Consider the following 25,035-nt stretch of genomic DNA (forward strand, 5'->3'; position numbering starts at 1 on the left):
AAAATAAACAAAAATAGTAGGGACAATAAGGGTACAAACAAAGACAAAGTGGACTGAAATACAAGAAGAACAATTACGAGTAGTTAATTTATAACACCACCTTCTGAATTACAGCTGGTATTTACAGGCAGATACTTCACGTCATGAGCTACATTTCAAGTGTTCTTCCAACATTAGCACTATGTCTAAATCCTTTCTTTATCATTCGACGCTATTTATCACATATAGCATTCAGGTTAGACACTACATATATCTGTATATACTAGGAAAAATAAGAAACGCAAGTTCGGTTTTTGTAATATAACTTTGCCATGAAAGAAATTTAATTTAATTTGACACAGAGCTACCTCCGTGCATTGTAAAAATGTTACAATTGAGCCCACCGTGACCACTCTCGAAGCAGCTTTAAGCAGATTTTTTTCAAGAAAGCGTGTATCATGGGTGCTACTGCACCATATTTGCTGGTAAATAATTACAAATGGAATTGAACAATACATATCAGCTACACAGCATTTCTTTTAAAAGATTGTACAGCGAAATCCCGCGAATAAGTGAAGTCGATAAGGGATGAGACATTGCTCTGGTAAAGCCAGGGGTTTAAGACCTATTCGGTCTCCTTTGCCCCATTGGAGACGCACGTTGTTCACTGACGATGTTCGCTTTACAGGTTAGATAGACGACAACGTGCCAATCGACGTCGTTTCGAGCGATATTCTGACGCTTGCTTGACGGAAAGCGACATATTCGGGGAGAGTATGTTATGGTATTAGCAGGAGAATATCTTAAAGTGTGAAAACATTTCACTGTTTATCCATGGCAAACCTACAGCAGTAACATATCGGGATCAAGTCCTGAGACCACACGTCTTTCCTCTTATGCATCTACGTAACCTTATGTTGCAGCAGGACAAAGCGAGGTCACATCTCTCTAGGGATTGTCGTGACTTTCTGGCTCAAAACAACGTCCCGGTTCTTTCTTGATTGTCTACCATACACTTCCAGATTAGTCCCCAGTCGAGCATTTGTGGGACGAGCTGGACAAGAGCGTTAGTAAGTACGTCAACGTCTCTTATAACATCGCTCAACTCACTCAGGCCCTTATTCAAACGTCAATAAACTCATTGATGGGCGAGTAAGAGCAGCGGCTGTAGGTAGGTATGGACACACATGCTACTGATTTGGATAAGGAATCGGCGTAGAGTTGCCCGTAGAGTAACACTATGTATGCCGTCTATGGAAGGACAACAAAAATCATCAAAATGTATTTAGGTATAATGAACAAATCGTGAAATCGAAACAACGCTATCAATGATGTTGTCTGCCGTCTTGTCACGCATAATGAACCGATCTAGACCTTCCAACGTTACTCCGGATCTTGATTTACCATCATCTAATCCTGTGGCGTTGAGGCATAACATTAACCGCCATATAGTTAATTTTTGAACATCGAACTCCGACCTTATTATCCAGATTCATTAGCTCGTATGGTTCTGCATTTGGATACAAAATCCACATTGTTTAGTCAATGATACACAGCAGTCAAACTAGTTGATGTTTGGCTTATACCAGGAAATATGACAGACATTTTTAACATCAAAATGGCCATTTCTACTATCTAATGAAGATGTCGATTCTGATAAAATTAAGTTCTGTTCGAATAATTAGAAACACGGAATACAGTTCCGATTATGTAATGTTATACGTATGTCATTAAAGTGCAATTGAATTGACCAGAATGTTTTTTTTACAGAAACTCTAGAGTGCGACCTATTCTACTGATAATTCTCAAGGATATTATCTGTTCAGGTTGTCAGTCATTGAGCAGCATAGTTTTAGGACATACCAGATAAAAATAAAGAATGCATTATAATGAAAGTAAAACATTTTCAATACGATTCGGCCTGAAGGTATCGGAATATTATGTACATGCTACTAAAATATGTAAATTACAACTTGATTTCATTTTAAATTATGTGTTGTATACAAGGTAAGCGTTTATGAAATCAGAATGTAATAAGAATTTAACATTTGGATCAATCTACGCTAATTTAAGTACATATCAGAAACTTAAACATATCAACACAAAGGGTCGGCATCGGTCATCTTCACCCGGATGTTCCATCAATCATGATCAAATAGTTTACATTATACTGCAGAAACGAACACATAATATCCCATTTCAGGCCACTGCCTGCAAGGAGCAACACGAGGATATGAATTACATGGATACAATGGGTCAAATTGAAACAGATTGGTCATATCTTATAGATAAACTTTTGCTGGGTCCAAACACACTTAAATGAAGCATATGTCAAGCTAGGTGATTGCAAAAAGAAATTATTATTTATATAGAATAGGCGAACTGTGTAAATATATACTATTTTCTCTCTCGTAATATTTTTACATAAAACTGTTGAAAACATAAATCGTGTACCAACAATTGTTCCCTAACATTTATTTATGTTTATATAATTCCAACCTCCGATGTCTGTAAAGCTGAAGCTGAAGTATTTAGCTGAATGACCACACACTATTTTGTTCATATACCATTTCTTTGTTTCTAAATATCTAACAAACACAGAGTTCATGTCATTCGAGGGTACATATTGTCGATCCAGATCACTGTCTGTGCTTTCACTGTGCTTTGTACGCTAAACTGATCTAACACATCTGTCAGCTGGTACACACAGTCCAAGTCATCTGAATTCATATCGTCGACAGACTCTAGTGGTTGGCCAGCGATGTTGATGAGCTCCTGTGGCAGAACATCTCCTTTGTACCACAGTGGCTCCAGCTTTCCATCTTCGACTTCCCATCCATGGTCAACCTTCACATCTGGAATATCCGGTTCGGCGATGTGGGCCCTCTTCCAGATTCCAACCTGATAATTGACACGTCTTACGTGCTGCTCCAAACTTCTATAAGGGGGAAGTGATCCCAGGTCGACATTCTTTGATGGGTGGGGTCTGATCTTCTTTGGCACACACCTCCTGTGTGTGGATGTCTCGCAGCTCATTAATCTTGTACACTCTAGCACGACCATGTATGGCAAACGTAAATTCGTCCAGTTCGCCAACCTTCAGCAGCAAACTTTGGACTTTTCTGGAGAGTTTTCAGTGGCTTGATCTTTCCTATTCCTTTGAATGTGCTGGTAGTGTCACATCTGGCGTATGCATGGAGACACATGAGTGCTGTACAGTGGTTCTGTGTATAGCCCTCTGCCAGTTCGGTGATGTTGATCAGTTGATCACATTTCCAGTGTCAAATAGAATCACTACATTTGACAATGTGAGGGCGTAGTGCTGAAAGATGACGAAAACATCACTGTTTGACTTTTGATCCGAATTTACTCGTATCCCATGTCCTTTTCACACATGCGTTTCAAAACTAATCCTAAATCAGTTTCCTCTTGGAATGAGCTTATAATTTCACATTTAGAGAAGGAACCGATGAACTATGTTCTGTAAAATTATATTACGAGATGCAACTTATAAATCATTTCTAGATTTATTCTGCATAATTTACATTTATCAAATTGATCTTTTCATTATAAACCATCACCCATTTCGTTATATAAAATGTGCTTTTATTAGCTTGAAAATCTCTCTAAATACGTTCGTGTTTAATAAATTAACTTGACAGACTTGACAATGGTGATAGCGAGAATTTCAGCTTGCCTATGAAGATTTTTTCTCTACGATATTGTTTGTTCAGGTGTGATAATTAGGTGCTCGATATATATAATGAATTGTTTTATTAAAAGGTTCGGGAAATCCTTTGGCCGAGAACAGTTTTGTAAACGTGGATACAATAATTATACAACCCTAAATAAGCGTAAATAACAATACGAATGGGGTATTATCGAAAAAGTTCGAAATCTTTCATGTTCTAAGTCATAAGGCCATGCCAATTTCATGAGACGTATGTGTAATACAACTGAATAAGTGAAATAATAATAAAGGATTTCGTTCTTTGTGACCTTATATAATTGCCCAGTAGTGAAGAAAGTACTGTCTGCCCTACAGGGAAAATTAGTTTCCTAATCGTTTTTACACTAACATTAGAAACACGGGTTTTATGATAAACATAATATTACACATCGTTGACATCCCTTAAATAACCTGAGATGTCACTCGCCTGAAGGCTCGTTACGTTTTAAATAATTTAACTCTTTGATGAAATTCCTTATTACATCAGAACTCATGTAATATAGTCCTTTTTGAAGGAACATGAAAGTATTACGGTCATTAATCATATTTAATTATCTTCTTTTCTATATGTGCATAGTGTATACTGAAACGCAATAGATTTTCGCTCTCTTAACAGTTCTACTTCTATTTAATGTCATTCTTTTGCCATTATTTTGAAACGTTCTCAGTTCAATAGTCTTCAATCAATGATTCAGCATAAAGTTCGCCCTTTTTCTCGTGGTTATCCTACCTCTAGCAATGTCAGCTCCCCAGCAAAAGGTTGTAGACGCAGATATGAACAGTATTTGTAAGTTCATGATTAATAATTTGTATATATGTTTTTTTTCTTGTCTCCCCAGGTCTTGTTTTTATTTTTGTTTTGTTTTTTTTATTTTGCGTTAGCCTTTGTGATTTGTTCTCTTAATGTAGAAACTATGTCATATGTATTATTGTATTTTCAATTTGTGAAATCGTTATAATGAAATATACTTCATGACACTTGTACTTCAAAATGACCTTTAACATTCGTTCGAAAAGATATACCGTCCAAGAGTATTGATTAAGTTTTGTTTCGAGAAACTGAAAATAAATAGAGGACACATCGTTATAAAAAAATTGGATTTAAGTGTATTACTTTTAAATGCATCAGCGCAATCCTATCGCTAAACTACTGTTTTTGTGTCTCTCAGGAAGCCAGGAAAAGGACTGTTGTGTACTCTTGCTAATATACTATATATATATAGTATAAATCCTTCAATATTTATATTTCTACATATACTGATAAACTATGTTATCATTCAGTAGAGCGTTGTGTATGCTATAGTTATGTTCTTGAAAAAAACTACTACGCTACTTATTGGTTTGAATGACATTCGACGGGCCTTATATCAAAATTAAAACATTTCTTTCTGTACTACATGTATGGCATGTAACACGCTTGTTGACACACAATTCTCAACTGGAGCTCTAAACACCATTTCTCACACCGCTTGTCCTCTTTGTTGTCATTTGTAAGTATTCATTTAGATTTTACAATCCCCAAATGTAAATTTGCTTTCTTCTAAGGAACATTAAAGTTACCAAAAGTTATCTATTGTCTTATAGCAAACTTGATATCAATGGACTAAACGTAACAAACTTAAAGACACAGTTCTCCACTGGAGTATTGAATATCCTTTCAAACCGCTTGCCTCCTGTGTTGCCATTCGATCGCATCGACTTTTTTATAACTTTAAGAAAATATATAAATTTCAGATATGCAACATTTGATAGGAGAACATTCTAATATATGAAAACATAAGGAAAATTTGGCATTGTTTGTTGATCTTTTATTGTAAATGTATATCAATATTTGACGTTTTACGGATAATTCTGTAAATTTTGTGATAAAAAGTTATATATTTTACGCTATCTGTCTCGTACAGGGTGTAAATGTCATTTTACCCTTGAGCGTTTACAAACATAAAACATTGATATTGTTCTAATAATTGAGACATAACGAAACAGAAGAGAACATATGACGAATCTAGGAACTCCAAGTCAGGAAAAAAATATAATTTCGACTGACAATATCTCTTTTGATATTAATTATTAATACTTTTCAAATTACTGTACCTTCGAAAACAAACTTACCAGTTGTGTAAAATAACCGTTTTCGTAAACATGAACCGTAATGCTAGAGAAGTCAAGATATTATCATAACCGGATCTTGAATTCATTACATTATGAAAAACATGGAATTGTAACTTGGTGTTAGTAGCCAAATGATGGTCTGCCTTATAATGAACGGTACAACATTAAGATCTCATCTTGATAGCTTACAGCCGGTAAATTAACCATTATTGATCACTAACGGTGTCTTTATGCAACGGAAAATTCCTTCCCAAAACATTACCGATCCACTTTTAAATCTGTAGTGATCTGCAACGCCGATACACACACTGACGACCATCTGATCTAAATAACGCAAATCGAGAAATATCCACGAAGAGAATGGACCTCCATCGTCTCTTAGTTGCCTCCTTAGAATCAAAAATGAACCCTAAACATCACTGAAGAGTCCTTGAAGGGCGAATGCGCCATTTGATGCAGTTTAATTTATTGTTGCAATCTACTGCATCTAATTCGTGGTCACCTGTGTGTCTTTTGTGCGACCTATAGAAACGAAGATACTAGCATAGTAAGTACGAGTATTCCTCACCCATTGTCATGCGCAGCAATATTAAATCCAAAACACACACAAAAAAACTTTTTTTTGTAGTTGAACACATGAAATAATACCGTAATTTAGGATTTCGTTTTTTATTAGGATGGCAAAATGTTCATATTCTTCTAAGGTTTATAGCACCTTTCTTTTAAGCAGAGGAACCTGGTGCAGGTGTCGGGATATGGAAAAAGTGGACGAGTTCTTGTAGCCTGTGAACGAAATATATTATTAGCATAATTAGCCTAAACTGACAACATAAACATATGCGGTTGTTTAATGGGTCGATACATTTATCTAAACTTCCAATGTCTTTCTATTGTATTAACTAGGAAAATGAAATATGCCTAGTCAAAAATGTTAGCTGCTATTGACTCCATAGCGACCAGGCTTGATGCTTGGATTAAGATGACCACAAACAATTTTAAAAGGAAAAGAAAGCGAAAAAAAAATTAATTCTGATAGATTAACTGTTTTACTATTTGAGCCATCGATATTCCGACCAATTCATGAATATAGCAAATCAATTCCATTAATACAGAAGAAACTGTGGCTGGGTTCAAGGACTCTTTACCTAATGAAACAGATCAGCTAAAGCCTTAGACAAACGTTTAAGAGTTTCTCCAAATAGAACATCTGCTGGTTGGCCATTATAAGGACAGATTCTACACTGCGATCAGATCATTACACATCAGTGTAATGACACTGTAGTATTGTTCTATTTTCGAGGATATCATTTCGCTGTTTCTTAAGGACGGAAGAAGTATTTGAACTTATAATTGATGAAGATAACACAAATCCCTATCATAACCTCCTTGACATGTATATTTCTACAAGCTTCATTAACATAGCCAAAATTTGACAAAAAGGAAAATAACCAATTTTTTGAAATAGTGATCTCTAATGTTCCCTAGAAGAAAGCAAATACATTTTGGGATATTAAATCTACCCGAATACTTACGAATGACAGGCAAGAGGACAAGCAGTGTGAGAAATGGTGTTAACAGATCCAGTAGAGAATTGTGTGTCAACAAGAGTGTTACATTCCTTCTCACATTCTGACTCCCTCTCGTTGGAACCGAGCTGATGTACTAAATCTGTGACCAGGAGTTTGAGCTCGTTAACGTGGAAAATGTTAACTGAAACATATGAGGATACGACTACATTTTGTTTTACATTATAAGGAATACTAACGCATTTCAACAGAATCTTAATTTAAAATCAAGTTCGATAAAAAGAGGGCAAGATATGAATTTAAAAAACCCGATTTACTCGCAGACAAGTGAAAATAAAATGAGAAAAAGTCCAGGTATTTTTTAAGAGAAAGCGTCTCCTACTTCATCGACGACATCTGCTATTCTAACCTTTGTCAATCAAACAAAGTATTGTTATGTTCCAAAATTAAGCTCAGAAGAATATCATATTATATCAGCAAAAGAAACCCTACACATCAATTTGTCATGATGTTTCATAAGCATACGATACGAAAGAAAATATAACGGATACATTGCCGATAATTGTCGTCAATCATTGGCTTCAGCTGTGTCTTGCTCATTGAAAGCGCTATACAATGTTGTTAGCACATCTCATTCCAGCAAGGAACATAGTTTTATGAAGCAATTATAACATTGCTTGTTTTGTTTTTAACGTTATCACAACTTTATTTACGCGAGTGTAATGTATTGTTAACAGTGTCATTGATGCAAATGCTTCTATTTGGTGTACATCGAATAAGGACTAATTAACTTTGTTAACACTTCACTTACGGATGCTGTTCAGGAGTGGGTTATTAGATCTACGTGTAGTTGTTGTAGTTGTCGAGATGGCCAAAGGCAGGACAACCACGAGTAAAAGGGCTAATTTCATGATGATACTCGGCTAAATAGCTAAAATGCGAACTGTCGGAAAATAAAAGTGTTGTAAATAAAAAAGGAATATGGTAAAATTCATCAAGTTTTCTAGCGGCGTATAATGGTGTTTGTCGAAACGAAAATAAGTGTGAACTAGAATCTTAGTAAGTAACATCAAACATATGTTACAATGACCATGGAGTCTGAGTAGTCAAATAAGTAAACATTCAAAATCAACAAATAAATGGTAGTTGTATCAATTATACAGATGATAAACTGTATTGGCAAATCTGTCAGTGATAAACCGTTAGAATGTTTTACAAATAAAGTTAATGAGACACAAAAAAAGTGCTTGAACAGCTTCAGCGAAGCAAGATTTTTGTTATTGTGTAGATTAAACACCAGTTAAAAAACCACAAATAACATTTGTAGCTGCACCAACTATAACGTTTATATGCATAAGAGTAAAATCATGCACTCTGCGGAACGCAGTAAACACAACAAATTGGTATGTTTAACACACAAACGAATTTCTATCGTACGGAACAAAACCATTATTTAAAAAGTGTATTTCTTTTAGCTATAAAATTGTAAAGAATTATTTTTTTCACAAAAAAGAAGCTGAAGAGACCCTAAAACCAACGAAATACAAAATCTAACAAAGTAAAATAGAACGAAATTTGATTTAACGATAAAATTAATTAGAAGTAATAGGAATGAAACTAAAGGGAAACACAGAAGATAGATTATGACAGGAAATGCTATTTTCTAAAGACGTTAATTGTAATTTTGAACATTTTGAAAATAATGTTGATAATAATGACGGAGTTTGTCAAAGAAATTAATTTTGACGAGATATATCGGTAAGAAATAGCATTACATTCCATATAGTCAATGCATAAGGAACTTACCAAAGTGGTCGTAAGTTGAGGACTGGGACGATCGATGGGCGGTAAGCTGTTTATATAGAGATAAATACGTGTTTTTTGCTGCTGTCTTAAATTTCAAAATAAATCCATGTGAAATGTCATCTGTATAAGATGTCATACGATTACGTAATCTGTTATAATTTTTATTTTTCTTATCATGATCAGGCTTTTTCTGTTAGGTGTCTACAACATTCCCGAAAGATCGAATAGAGAATACTGAAAAATATGAGATAATGAAATAGTCGATTTACATTATTACGCATACCTGACATATGTTATATGTTACATTTCCAAGATATGATTAAAACAACATTGAATCGATTACCTAATCAATCAAAGGAATATAGCAGTGATTTGGTATCAGTTTGATTAAGATATAATTAAAATAATTTTTGAAAATATTATTGAAAAACTTCTTTTTGTAGATTGCTAGTACCGTAAAGGGTGTAATAAACATTGCCTAAACATGTACCTAAAGTGTCTTTCAGAATTATCGACTGTTTATGGATTTCTTATGGAAGGGTGTGTGTATGTTGGGGTGGGGGAGGGGGCTGTCGGAAGGATAGGCCACGCCACTCTCGAACTATTGGATCTGAGCATACCTTGTTAAATATCACTTATATCAATATTTAGATAACTTAAGCATATTTTGCATGCGTATCTTAACTATTATTTAAACTATCTATGACAGTTTAATGAGAAATGCAGTTTTGCGCATAAAACAAAAATAGCCCATAAATTTTCTGGAATAACGTCCAAATTTGTTTGCAATATCGACTCTTTCAAACACACAAGTGATCTAGTGCATGCAGTAGTATTTTAAACAATTACAAACACAAATAAATGTTAGGAAACAATTTTTGGTGCATGATTTATGTTTTCAACAGTTTTATATAAAATAATTACGAGAGAGCAAATAATATATATTTACACAGTTTACCTATTCTATAGAAATCACAATTTCTGTTTTGCAATTACCTTGTTTGACCCTAGCGAAAGTTTATCAATAAGATATTATCAATCTATTTCAATTTGACCCGTTGTATCCATGCAATTAATATAATCTTGTTGCTCCTTGCAGGCAGGGGCCTGAAATGGGATATTATGTGTTCGTTTCTGCAGTATAATGTAAACTATTTGATCATGATTGATGGAACATCCGGGTGAAGATGACTAATGGCGACCCTTTGTGTTGATATGTTAAAGTTTCTCATATATACTTAAAATCACGTAAATTGATCCAAATGTTAAATTCCTATAACATTCTGATTTCATAAACGCTTACCTTGTATACAACACATAATTAAAAATGTCATCATGGTGTAATTTATATATTTTAGTATCATGTACATAATGTTCCGATACCTTCAGGCCGAATCGTATTTAAAATATTTTACTTTCATTATAATGCATTCTTTTCTTTTATCTGGTATGTCCTAAAACTATGCTGCCCATTGACTGACAACCTGAACAGATATCCTTGAGAATTATCAGTAGAACAGGTCGCACTCTAAAGGTTCTGTAAAACAACCCACTTATATTACATGTTGGTCATTTCAATTGCACTTGAATGACATATGTATAACATTACATAATCGGAACTGTATTCCGTGCTTCTAATTTTATCAGGGTCGACATCTTCATTTGATAGTAGGAGTGGCCAGTTTTATGTCAAAAATGTCTGTCATATTTCATAGTATAATCCAAACATCAACTTGTTTGACTGCTGTGTTTTATTGAATACACAATGTGGATTTTGTATCCAAATGCAGAACTATATGAGCTAATGAATCTGGATAATAAGGTCGCACTCAACAGCAGGGCGGAGTTCGATGATTCCAAATTAACTATATGGCGGGTAATTTTACGCCTCAACGCTGATGACAAATGGAGATCCGGAGTAATGTTGAGAAATGTAGATCGGACGGCAAATAATATCATTGATAGCGGAAAACGTCAAATCCACCCAAGAAACCTGTGAGAAATAGACTGCGAGAGTCAACATTTCTATAGTTATTATTTTACATGATTCGTTGATGATGAGTTCGTTGTTTCGATTTCACGATTAGTTCATTATACCTAAATACATTTTGATGATTTTTGTTGACCTTCCACAGACGGCATACATAGTGTTAAAACAGGGCTACTCTACGCCGAGTCCTTATCCAAATCAGTAGCATATGTGTCCACCCCTACCTACAGCCGCTGCTCTTACTCTCCCATCAATGTGTTTATTGACATTTGAGGGATATTATACAACTCCTGAATAATTGCCTGGGTGAGTTTAGCGATATTATAAGACACGTTGACGTACTTACGAACCCTCCTGTCCAGCTCGTCCCACAAATGCTCGACTGGGGACAAATCTGGACACGTATGGTAGCCAATCAATAACCGGGACGTTGTTTTGAGCCAGAAAGTCACGACAAACCCTAGTGAAATATGTCATCGCTTTGCCCTGCTGCAACGTACGGTTACGTAGATGTAGAAAAGGAAAGACGTGTGGTCTTAAGACTTGATCCCGATATGTTACTGCTTTGAGATATTCCCCTGCCAATACCATAACATATTATCCCCGAATATGTCGCTTTCCGTCACGCAAGATTCAGAGTATCGCTCGCAACGACGTCGATAGGCACGTTGTCGTCTATCTGACCTATAAAGCGAGCCTCGTCAGTGAACACATTCGTCTCAAATGGGCCAAAGGAGACCGAATAGGTGGATGTACAAGCGGCCACTGCATTCAACGTTAGCGTCGCCTCTGTGTAAGTGGCAGACCAACGTGCGGACGTCGTGGCATTGCCATACTGGCCAGCAATGAGTGCCATCTCCGTGGCCCTCGGAAATCGGTTACGGAGGTCGAGAGACGTATGCATCTATCTTGACGTAGCGTAGTAACGCTCCTGGTACAGTAACACAATCTCATTTTGGAATGAGACGCCCAATTGGTGTATTGTTGCTTCATATACACCAAATTGCTGGGCTACATTACCTTCTTAATCCCCCCTCCCTGCTTTACCAGAGCTATGTTTCAAACCTCTATCAACTTCACTCATTCACGGCATTTTGCTCTACAATTTACTAAAACGAAATGGTGTGTAGCTGATATGCATTGTTCATGATACACGCTTTCTTGAAAAATCTGCTTAAATCAGCTTCGAGAGTGGTCACGGTTGGCTGAATTGTATCATTTTAACAATGCACGGGGATAGCTCTGTGTCAAATTTAATTAAATTTCTTCCATGCCACAGTTATATTACAAAAACCGAACTTGCGTTTCTTTTTTGCTGCTAGTATATACATATATATGTACTGTCTAACCTGAATGTTATATGTGATAGGTAATTTCGAATGATAAAGAAAGAATTCAGACATAGAGCTAATGTTGGAAGATCACTTGAAATGTAGCTCATGACGTGAAGTATCTGCCTGTAAATACGAGCTGTAATTCAGAAGGTAGTGTTATAAATTAACTACTCGTAATTGTTCTTCTTGTATTTTAGTTTACTTTGTCTTTGTTTGTACCCTTATTGTCCCTACTATTTTTGTTTATTTTTTTCTCACCACTCCGCCTAACAACAATAATGGACCCTATTGTTGTGTATAAAACAACGAAGTTGATCACAAAAAACTAGTCGTAGTTGTTCGTCTTGTATTTCCATCTACTTGATAAAAATTAAGAAGCCATAATGCTAGTTTATAAATAAGTTGTGTAAGTAGGTAAACAGTATACTTGTGGCAGTAAACAGAGTATTATTCCTTGATCATACAGCTTGTGGTTCCACGACACTAGTTTTATTGGACACCATTTTTGCATTTTATCGTCCCTTTGACATATGCCGTTTCATTTTGACGATTCCTCTATAAAATGGATTTCTGTTCCCCATTCATCCACACTGCTTTACAGGCAACTTGACTGGTAAGTTCTGCATGTATATTAGAACATTTAATCTGAAGTTAGTGTACCTTAGTACTTCAGTTTGTACTTTGTTCCACATTATTTTTTCTCAAAGTTATCTCCTTGTATGGAATCTTTTTGGGTTATGCTTCTTTCAATTTAAAGAGTAAATTGTTTTCTTGGTACAACATGATAATAAACACATTGCTTTGCTTGCTTATTTTGTTTATAGCTACAATCTTACAGCTGATAATAATTATGTGAAAGTTTTACAGTTGTCATCGTGATCTCATTGATAAATATCCTATTTCTTTATGCGATATGCAGCTGGATGTGTTTGATGCTTGTTATTTTTTTTTGTTTGTTTGTTCCATTGTTGTATTTCTTGTTGTCATTTGCGAAAATTGGCATTACTTACTTGGATTCATCAAGGGTTATATAGTGGAGTCGTCAATGAAACAAAAAACGTTTACGAAGCACATGATGTTATTGTCCGTGAAATGTTTTCAGAAGTCTCCGTGTTAATCTTCATATTCTTCATATTCTTTTGGTATTTTCTTGGATTTTCTATTCAGCAAGAACATATTCATGTTCGAACAAAAAACTTTAAACGTTATGGATATAATTAATGTATCTTTGTATTTAATTTTGTAATATTCAACACCACATATGTGTGTACCTTGTGTTCTTTTTTATGCGAATTGCATGTTTTAGTACCTCGTCCGTTTCACTGTATAACTTGAATAATATCATGTTAAACTGGAAACTTGTTATCTTATATTTTGTCTACCAATTTGAGAAGGAATCAGTGGACTATTTACCGTAAAATGAGTTTATCAAACGCGACTAATAAATCGTCATCTCCAGTCTTTTTTCTACATGATTGAAAGAAATTAAATTAGATTATAACTAATCATTTGAATGATTTTCGCAATAATGAGATATTTCAAATATAACTATCCCCCATGTTGCAATATACATGTACCTTTCTGCTCGAAAAGCTTCCCTTAATATCTTTGTATTTAATAAATATGACAGATTTGACGATGATGAATTTCTGCTTGCCGATGAAGAGTTTATCTCAGTACATGATTGTTTTAGGAGACATGTGATAATTGGGTACTAGACATATACGACGAATTGGTTTTATTAAGAGGTTCGGGAAACCTATTGGCCAAGAACTGTTTTTGTAAACGTGGATGCAATAATTATACAATCCTTTACAAGTAGAAATAACAAGATGAACCAAGTAACATCGAAAAGTCGTGAATTTTTCATATTTCTTTGTGACCTCATGTGATTGTCCAGTAGTGAGGAAAGTATTTTCCGCATCGAAATAAGTCTGCCTAATAGGGAAAGTTAATGTTTTACCTAATATCATTTCCGGAAGGTACATAAATGTTTTAGGGCTATTAATCACATTTGAGTATCTGCCCTTGTATTACAATATGTGCATAGTCAATACTGGAATGCAATAAATTTTCGCTTTGTTAACAGTTATACTTTTAAAGTCCTTCTTTTGCCACAATTTTGAAACGCTTTTACTTTTTTCTCATAGCTCAATAATCTCCAATCAACGATTCATCATGAAGTTGGCTCTTTTTCTCGCGGTTTTCCTTCCTCTGGCAATGTCATCTCCACAGAAAAAGGCATTAAACCCATTTCTGAACAGTACTTGTAAGTTCATGATTATATACTTTATATTAATGGGTTTTTTTTCTTGTCTCTCCAGTTCTTTCTTGACTCTTTTTGCGTTAGCCTTTATGATTTGTCCTCTTAATGGAGAAACTATACCATATGTATTATTGTATTTCCAATTTTCAATCACAATAATGAAATAAACTTCATAACACTTGCTCTATCGAGAAGAAATTCGGTCGAAAAGTATTGATTAACAATTGTTACAAGAAACTAAAAAATAAATAGAGGACAAATCGTTATAAAGGAATTGGATTTAAATGTATTACTTTTAAATGCATCAGCGCAATCCTATCGCTAAAATACTGTTTTTGTGTTTCTCAGGAAGCCGGGAAACGGACTGGAGTGTGCAATATTTCACTCCTCTTGCTATTACACTATATGGTATCAATGCTTCAATATTTAAATTTCTAGATATTCTGATAAACTATGATATCATTGAGGGGAGCGTTGTGTGTGCCATAGCTTTTGTTCTTGAGAGAAACACTACCGTTGTTGGTTTGGATGACATACAACTGGCCTTATGTTAAAACAAAGTCATTTCTTTCTGAAGGACATGCATATATATGTGCAATAATCACCATACATTTTGTCCTATCTTCTAGTGAACATTTTCAAAGTCAACGAGCTAAAACTCCTGGTCACAGATTTAGTAAAACAGCTCGGTTCTGACGAGAGGGAGGCAGAATGTGAGACGGAATGTAACACGCTTTTTAACACACAATTCTCTACTGGATCTATCGACTCCATTTCTCACAGCGCTTGTCCTGTTGCATGTCATTCGTTAGTATTCAGTAAGATTTTACAATCTCAAAACGTAAATTTGCTTTCTTCTAAGGAACATCAAGGATACCAAAAGTTATCTGGTTTTCCCTTTGTAAACTTGATATCAATGACCTAATTGTAACACACTTAAAGACAGTTCACCGCTGGAGTAGTGGATACCCTTTCTGATCTTATATTGTATATTGGAATTGATTTGTGTATTTATACAGGTTATATGTTCAATGTTGTTTTTATGTAATATGTGTATACCTGCATTATCACCAAATATTCAGTTTACATGCCAATATGGGCACAGAAAAAAATTATTTGGACTAAGTTTCTTCAGGGAATTATTCCAAGAGGCTAATCAATTAAGCTGTTAGTAACTAAGGTATGGATGATTTACAAATAATGTCTCTAAATGTCAGGGGACTCCATTCAGATAAAAAAAGAGAATAGACTTATTTTATTGGATTAAAAAGAAAAATGATACTGTTGTATTCCTACAGGAAACACATAGCTGTGTAGAAATTGAAACTAAATGGGAAGATGAGTGGGGAGGAAAAGGAATACTTAGTCACTGTAGTACATCAAGTGCAGGGGTTGCGATATTTTTTGGAAACAAAGTTGAAACTAATATACATAGTAGAGAGTTAGATTCAAACGGTAGATACATTATATTAGATGTTACAATTAACGGAGCTAGAATCACTTTAGTAAACTTATATGGACCTAATAATGATGTTCCTGATTTCTTTGAAAAAATCTTTAGAAAAGTCAGGTTAATCTCAAACACAAAAATTGTAATAGGAGGGGATTGGAATGTAACACAAGACAAAAAACAGGATACTGACAATATTATTCAAGATAATCATAGATTTTCTAGAGAATGTATCATAAGAAATATGGAAGATTTAGACTTCATTGATATTTGGAGAGTTCTCAATGATGAAAAACGAAAATTCACATGGCGCAGAAAAAAACCCAATCAAACAAAGTCGTTTAGACTATTTTATTATCTCACAAGATGTTTTTAGTACAGTTACAGATGCCAAAATATCACCAGGCTATCAGACGGATCATTCATGTAAATCTATGACTTGTATGAAAGAAGAAAGTAACAGGGGTAGAGGGTATTGGAAATTTAACACTGCTTTATTAAAAGATAAAACTTGGGTTAATCTGGTAAATCAATGTATAAAAGACACTTTTAATGAATATAGGATTTCTGGGGACTCAGAAACATTAGAAAATGTTGAACTACGAATAAATGATCAAATGATGTTTGAAATAATTAAAATGAAAATTAGAAGCCTAACAATTGAATACTCTATTAAAGCAGCAAAAGAAAGAAAAAGAAGGGAAAACATTATTACAGAAAATATAAAGAAATTAGAAAAGTTAATGATTAGTCAGCCTTCCAATGAAGTATATGAACAATTAGAGGAAGAAAATAAACTATTATCAGAGGAAAGAGAAAAGAAAATTGAAGGAATTATGCTTAGGTCAAAGGTTACATGGTACGAAAAGGGTGAAAAATGCTCAGATTTCTTTTGTGGTCTTGAAAAGCAAAATTTTGTTAATAAAACGATTAATGAGCTCATCAACGAAAAGGGTGAACATTTAGCAAACATAACAGAAATATTAGAGGAAGAAAGACAATTTTATAAAACACTTTATACAACACAAAAATATTGTGATAATGAGTCTCCACTATTTAACCATGGAAAAATGATAAGTCAGATAGAAAAAGAAAGTTGTGAAGGTCTTATTACAGTTAATGAATGTAGTAAAGTTCTTCAAGATATGAGTAATAGAAAAAGTCCTGGATCAGATGGGTTTCCAGCAGAATTTTATAAGTTTTTCTGGAAGGATATGAAATACTTTATATGTAAATCAATAAACTATGCTTATAATAATGGATCACTATCAGACTTTCAATGTCAAGGAATAATAACTTGTATCCCGAAAGAATCAAAAGATAGAAGATTAATAAAAGATTGGAGACCTCTGACTCTATTAAATACTGATTATAAGATAGCTTCTGCATTAATAGCAAACAGAATAAAGAAAGTACTACCATTAATTATCAGTGATACACAGAAAGGCTTTATGAAAGACAGATTTATTGGTGAAAATACAAGGTTAGTCTGTGATATAATGCATGATTTAGAGGAAAAAAATATGTCTGGTTTATTACTATTGGTAGACTTTGAAAAAACCTTTGATTCTTTGGAATGGAAATTTACACAAAAATCTTTGCAATCTTTTAACTTTTGTCAGTCTTTGCTCAAATGGATACATTTATGATACTATAATGCAAAAAGTAGAATAATTAACAATGGATATTTTTCTTCATTCTTTGAGATACAGCGTGGTTGTAGACAAGGGTACCCGATATCGCCATACTTATTTTTAATTGGGATAGAAATTTTGGCCATACAGCTAAAAAAAAAAAAAAATCAAAACATTAACGGAGTGAAAATAAATGTTAAAGAATATATGTTAGGTCAATATGCTGATGATGCCTTTCTATTTCTAGATGGCTCTCCTAGGTCATTATCAAGTGCAATAACTGATTTCAATATTTTCTATGAAGTTTCTGGACTCAAATTAAACATTGAAAAATGTCGATTAATATGGGTTGGTAATAAAAAGTATTCTGATGAGATTATATGTCCAGAATACCAGTTCAACTGGTCATCCCAAGATTTCAAGTTACTTGGAATACGGTTTTCCTTGGACCTTTCACATATGATTGAGTTTAATTATAAAGAAAAACTTTCCAAAATACGTAAACTTCTGGGAATGTGGGCCAGAAAAAATCTTACACTTTTAGGGAAAGTTACTGTTATTAAAACATTAGCCCTTCCTCTACTCATACATCTATTCTATTATCTCCCAAATCCTAGCAAACAGATGATTAGTGAAATAAATTCAGTGTTTTTCAGATTCATTTGGGGACATAAGCCAGAACAAATTAAGAGAAATACAATGATTTTAGACTATGAAGAAGGAGGATTAAAGATGGTACATATTGAAAGTTTTATGAAATATTTAAAAATTAAATGGATTAAAAGGTTATATGAAGGGACAGGAGATTGGCAATCTTTAGCCAAATCCAACTTCAGTAAATATGGAATGGACAGAATGTGGAACATGGATAAGGAAAAAATAGAAGAAATATCAGATAATATAAAGAATCCCTTTTGGAGAGATGTTGTTTTAGCATGGAATGAGTATAAAGATGATAACATTGACCCAAATGCATTTGTTAATGGTGACCTTTTAAATTATATTCCTCTAAATTTATTCAAGCAATTTAAATCATATGAGACAAACGGGGTCAAAACAGTAAAGGATTTATTGGATGAAAATTTACAATTTTTATCATTCAATGTAATGAAAGATAAATGTAGGAACATTAATTTTTTGCAGTATTTTTCACTGACTAATAAAATAACAAGGAATAAATTAAATTGATTAAGACAAGAACTGGTCACCTTGGAAAACATAAACTATTTACAGCAATTAATAGAAAAAAAGAGATTTTAAATGTGTCTATAAATCACTAGTAGTGGAAAACAAACATTATCCTGTGGAGAAAGAAGAGAAATGGAATAGAAAATTAAATAAAAACTTAAGTGAATATGTTGATTGGAAATGTATTTATTTAAACAGTTTCAAAATGACAATGGATACAAATTTACAAAATCTCCAGTTTAGAATAATTCATAGAATTTTAACAACAAATAGTTTTCTTCACAAAATAAATGTGGTAGACAGTGATTTGTGTACCTTCTGTGAAAATGAACCAGAAACTCTAGAACCTTTGTTTTTTTACTGTATTAAAGTAAACAACATATGGAACGAATTGAAGGACTGGATGAATAGTTTTAGTAATAACGGATTAATAATTAATCAATTAAATATTGAAGATGTTTTACTCTTCTGCAAACAAGGTCCAGCTATTATCAATTACTTGATATTGATTATAAAGAATCATATTTATTACTGTCGTTTTAGAAAAATACTACCATCTTTTAGTGTTGTTAAAAACTGTATTAAGAAAATAAACCTAATTGAAAAAAATGTGGCAGACACTAATAAGGGACTGCTTAAATTTAATCAAAAATGGAATCCCCTGAACAATTTATGTAATTAGTTTTTCTCATATAAGCTGGAAATTTCCCCAGATGAACCATAATATCAAGTCCTTCAATTGCACATGTTGGTAAAACAGAAATGTCATACATAATTTTTGGTAGGATTTTTAGGTAAAATGAAATGTTAACATATATGATATTGTCTAAAGTACATAATCAGGTAATTGTTAGGTGTGTGTGTAAACTTGTTTGTTAATGTCTGATGTATTTGTATGTATCGAGAAATTATTGTGTGTATATGTAAACGTGTATGCTGCAGAGTGTATTGTTTATTTGTGTATATGAACTAATTAGAAATTTATATGAACTAATTAAGTAGTATATTATAAAAAAAATGTCCTTTTTTATTGTTTGAGTAGATGTATTTGTTCATATTTGTGGTTGTGTGAGTTTTGGATGAAAGAGAGACGAATGTATGTGATGAGTAATGTAGTTTATATAAAAGGAATTATATAAGGAATGGAATGGAGATATAAAAGGAATGGAATGGAGATAGTAGTAAAGTTTATGGTTTGTTTATATTGTCAGTGTGAATGGCAAGTGTGACGAGTGAGAGCCCTCCTGTGTGGGGACATGTGTTGTAATGTTAATGTTTATTTTGTCAATTAAATTTGTAAAAAATATATATATATATATATATATATATATATATATTGTAATTTTATATCAATATTTGACTATTTAGTGATAATTCTGTAAATTTTGGTGATTGTCAATTGTACATTAAACAACATTAAACTGTTTTTGTCTCATAAAAGATGTAACTGTCATTTTGCTCTTGAGCGTTTTCAAACGAAACAATTGATGAATAACTTATGATCGTGATTTATTATGAAAATGAAGGTAACTTTTAAAGAAGTTAGGAACTCCAAGTTATTCAAGTCATTAATACAAAGTAACTAAACAGGAAGAATTTATACTTTTTGACTTACAATACCTCTTATCTTATGACATTTTTTTTTACCGTTTTACAGCTTACAGGAGTTAGTCCACTATTTTAAAATTCCTGTACCTTCGACAACAAGTTCACCAGTTCTCTAAAGGAACTTTCTTTGCAAACCTGAACCGTAACGTAATGATTAAGTAAATAAACATAATATGATGTTAACGAAGTTTCCATTTTGTCATTTATATTTGTGCGTTGTACGACATTAAATGATATAACAAAAATATTGATAAACAAAGAATGATTGTATCATATATGTCCGAATATATTTGAGTTTTTAAAAACATTTCTCAGTAATGCTAGAGTAGTAAAGAAATTATCATAACAGGATCATGAATTCATTTCATTGTGAAAACCATTGGAATTGTAACTTTATGTATGTTGCCAAATGCACATATAGTAATTAAAGTATAACTCTGTACTCGCAAAATTTATGATTCAGCCATCCATGAAATATGTATTTTATGCGAATGTAATAAACACCGAGAGGAATACGAAACGCATCTTCAACATTTAGATTTAATAAAGTAAGAGTCACAATAAGACCGACATGAACTTAGGGTACCCCAATATACACAAAACATTAAGCGGAAATAACGGTAGTTGTCAGGCCGATCCCTGATATCGTGTGTCCATGGAGGAATGTTAATTCATTTTTTGGTAAGTTCGATGGCCAATTTGCGAAGGTTACATAAGGTGTCTGTTGGATTCCCAAGTATTCTCTCTAATCCACCCCATAGATGGTTGATTGGAGACAGGTCCGGACCACATGAGGCCTATCAAAAGGTCGATATTCTGGGTTGCAGAAAACTCGAATGGTGCTTAATAATGACCGGTACAACATGAGGATCTCATTTTGCTATACTGTTTTAAAACAATAATCTAATGGACCTAATCAACACTTGTATCTGACAGCAAATGCAGGCAGAACTGGTATGAAGTTACTGCAAATTCGCAGAAAGAAAAAAATACCAGAAGACCCAAGAAACAGTAAAACAAAGATACAAATAAAAAGCACATTCAACATGAACCAAGAATCAGACAGAGTAAAGAGCATTTAATTGTATCACACAGTTGTTTCGTCCTTCAGTGACTCTTCTCTTTGTGTGCCTCGTTTTCCCTACAAGGTTCTGTCATCATCATGGAATATTTTAACGCTCAACTCTGTGGTCCTCACAAACTTTCAAAATTATCGAGTTCTTCGTCTACAACGATGTTTAGACCGATATCAGTTGAGCGCTCTGACTACTTCCTACATTTGCTCTGGACCATTATATGCCTATGTACACTCTGATAATGGCATTTCATCTCTTATTGATCATGTGATAATAGATTCATCCAAAATTGACCTCATATCAAACTCTTTGTGTGCCTCGTTTTCCCTACAAGGTTCTGTCATCATCATGGGATATTTTAACGCTTGCCTCTGTGGTCCTCGCAAACTTTCAAAAGTATCGAGGTCTCCGTCTACAACGATGTTTAGACCGATATCAGTTGAGTGCTCTGACTACTTCCTCCATTTGCTCTGGACCATTATATACCTATGTACACTCTGATGACGGCATTTCATCTCTTATTGATCATGTGATAATCGATTCATCCAAAATTGACCTCATATCAAACTGTTTTATCGATGACCAACCTTACTTGGACGTCTCCGATCACAGACCAATCTTCTGTGATATTCTTTTTCCAACCGCATCGTCCATAAAATCTCTCCAGCTTGAACGCAATATTTTCAAGTGGCCTTCCGATGGCACTTTTTCAGGTACTGAAGTCTATCGCGATAACCTTCATCAGCTTATAACGCAGTCCAACCTCATTAGTTACACAATGTTTCATACATCGACAGTTAGACGGACTTATTGACTAAAGGTATTCAGGACATATCCCTATCGTCTCTCCAAAAGAGGAAGTTTAAGAAATTCTTGAAACCCTATTGGAAAGGAAAGCTGAAAGAGTTACATCGCGATATGTGGCGGTCGAAATGTATTTGGGACGAAGGTCGTCCTCGTGATCCTAACTCTCACTCCTTTTGCTTATACAAGGACGCGAAACGTAAGTTCCGGCATAAACAACGCCAGTTATCAGAGAACCATATTATTATATGGACTTCCACATCAAAGTAGCGGCGGATATATATGTCTTTGTATATTATTTAATGCTTTCAGAAGGTTTGATTATGTACCTGTGTCACTAAAACATGGCTTGATTTGCACGTTATATATAGGTCATAATAAGCCAAGAATAACCCAAATAGCTACAGAGCGATTTCTCTCCTACCCGTTATTCTAAAAGTGTATGAAAAAACTACTCTTGATAAGATTAGAGTCTATAAACCTTTTTCATGTAAATTCATTACAGCATGGTTTCAAAAACAAGCTAGTATCTCTATGACTTCATATATTGTGCAAGAAACAATCGCGTACGCTTCTGAACATGATAGAAAATTGTTCACTTGTTTTTAGACGCGTCTAAACCCTTTGATTGTGTCTGGCTCGACGGTCTGTTTTTTAAACTATCACATTTGGCTTTTGACAGATAAATTATTAGTATGATTATGTCTTTACACAAGGATATGTATAGTGTTGTTATGCATCAAAATCTTGTGTCTAAAGTGTTCGAGATAATCCAGGGGACACGTCAGGACAGTATTATCTACCCTTGGCTCTACTGTGTTGATATCAACGATTTCCTGACTGATCTTACTAGTTCTGTATTCTAGCTAGCTATATCAGATGTAAATGTCAAGAGACCTTCGCAAGCAGATGATATCTGTCTTCTTTCACTTACCAAACACAATTAAGATATGCTGATAGATATTTGCTAAAATTATAGTTGTAATTGGAGATTTTAATATAATGCCTCCAAATCAGCAGTTGTTTGTCCTCAACGAAAGTAGTAATGTTCGCTCACAATCGTATCGTACTTGGTATCTAGGTGACAATGTTGTTCATGAAAGCACAAATGTTAAACACGTAAGTATTAATTTGAATAAATTTAAACCAGGTCGGCCTGATGTCGGCGATGTTATCCACAAACTGCGAGGTCAGTGTTTCGCTCTACTGAATTGTTATTTATTTGGTCCCAGTATCAATCCTTGACTGGAGTCCATATGTATTTGTCTGTTGTACTACCTTGAGGTATGTTTGGTTGTGATCTCTGGCACTCTCTCTCCAAATCTGATTGGCGTCGCCTAGAATCAGCCAATTTATGTGCAAAATAAATACAAAATTGCCTACTTCGTACTAGGTCTGATGTAGCATTGGGAATGATAGGTTTGCCTTCTATACATCTTTATGTAGAGCAATGTAAGCTTCGTTTTTTTCGAGGCTTTGCGTAATATAAAAACAACTTGTACTTCAAAGCAACTCTTTTTGTTGCGTTTACACCAAAAATATCTTGGGAGTAAATAACGCTAAGAAAGGTTTCATCAACATTTGGGATGCTTTACACAAATATAACTTCCGAGATCTCTCACTTGATTTTCTAAATTCTGGGATATTTCCATCCAAGCTTAGCAGGAAATATCTTGTAAAGAATGTCCTTCTCTGTAAAGAATCTGATGACTGGCGTTTACGTTCGTTAGAATTTTATAGATTCAAAATTCTTTATCCTGATATGGTTCCTGATGTAATTTGGTTATTTTCTAAACGCCATTCAAATTTTTGCAGGACATGTAAAACTGTGGCGAAAATGTGGATTCTCCTCTCCTACGTGTGAACTTTGATGTGCTAGATGGAAAGGCACTTTTGAAGACGCAGTCGCCCATTGTTTACTTGCCTGCAAAGAGCCCATATTAAAGTTTCTGCGAGATACTAGTTTACTAGTTTTGTGGTCAAATATCCAGTTAATGTGTAGGTATCATTTGACCAGGCGGACAGAGCTGTCAAGACAGCGGCTCCGTGGGGTGCTCCCAGCGGGGGCATTTATCAATCATTATATGATGATTCATATTTGTTCACATTTTTTTTTTAAAATTGTCTCATGTTTTCTGAAAAGGCCTACAATATGACTTTTCAGTAAAGGCCATCTCATATCTAATGTTTGATGTGTTCTGCTAGAAATTTCCATTATTGATGGATTTGTAATTCACATTCATTGTTCAGTATTTATATACATATATTCTTGCACTTTTTCCTTTAACTTTCACCTACATTTATCATAATTATCATTGTAATTACTCTTAAATTTTTTGGAGGAAATAAAGAAATGATGTTGATGATGATGGTAGAACATCTTTGTATTCTGAATAGTGCAACTACATGTACTTGAGTGAATCAACACCTAAATAACAAACACAAAATACAAAACTATGTTTTGTGTAGTTGAACTCATAAGATAATACTGTAACTTCGGATTTCGTTTTTATTAGGATGACAAATGTTTTA

At 34.0% G+C, this 25,035-nt stretch overlaps 2 protein-coding genes across 2 annotated transcripts; one reads left to right on the plus strand and one right to left on the minus strand.

Annotated features, from left to right (window-relative positions):
* Positions 1-6,474: 6,474 nt before the first annotated feature.
* On the minus strand, positions 6,475-8,258 carry LOC132546597 (uncharacterized). The gene is made up of 3 exons (XM_060210321.1): positions 8,159-8,258; positions 7,354-7,531; positions 6,475-6,604 (listed from the first exon to the last, which is right to left on the minus strand). Exons 1-3 carry the CDS (start codon positions 8,256-8,258, stop codon positions 6,544-6,546), a joined length of 339 nt encoding a protein of 112 aa, XP_060066304.1. The 3' UTR covers positions 6,475-6,543.
* Positions 8,259-14,655: 6,397 nt separating this feature from the next.
* On the plus strand, positions 14,656-20,739 carry LOC132546608 (uncharacterized). The gene is made up of 3 exons (XM_060210331.1): positions 14,656-14,746; positions 15,373-15,550; positions 20,673-20,739. The coding sequence occupies exons 1-3, from the start codon at positions 14,656-14,658 to the stop codon at positions 20,737-20,739; spliced, it is 336 nt and encodes a 111-aa protein (XP_060066314.1).
* Positions 20,740-25,035: the final 4,296 nt, after the last annotated feature.

This window comes from Ylistrum balloti, unplaced genomic scaffold, assembly GCF_031769215.1.
Source record: "Ylistrum balloti isolate Yb309-2 unplaced genomic scaffold, AGI_CSIRO_Ybal_v1 Utg369898, whole genome shotgun sequence".
NCBI lineage: Eukaryota > Metazoa > Mollusca > Bivalvia > Pectinida > Pectinidae > Ylistrum > Ylistrum balloti.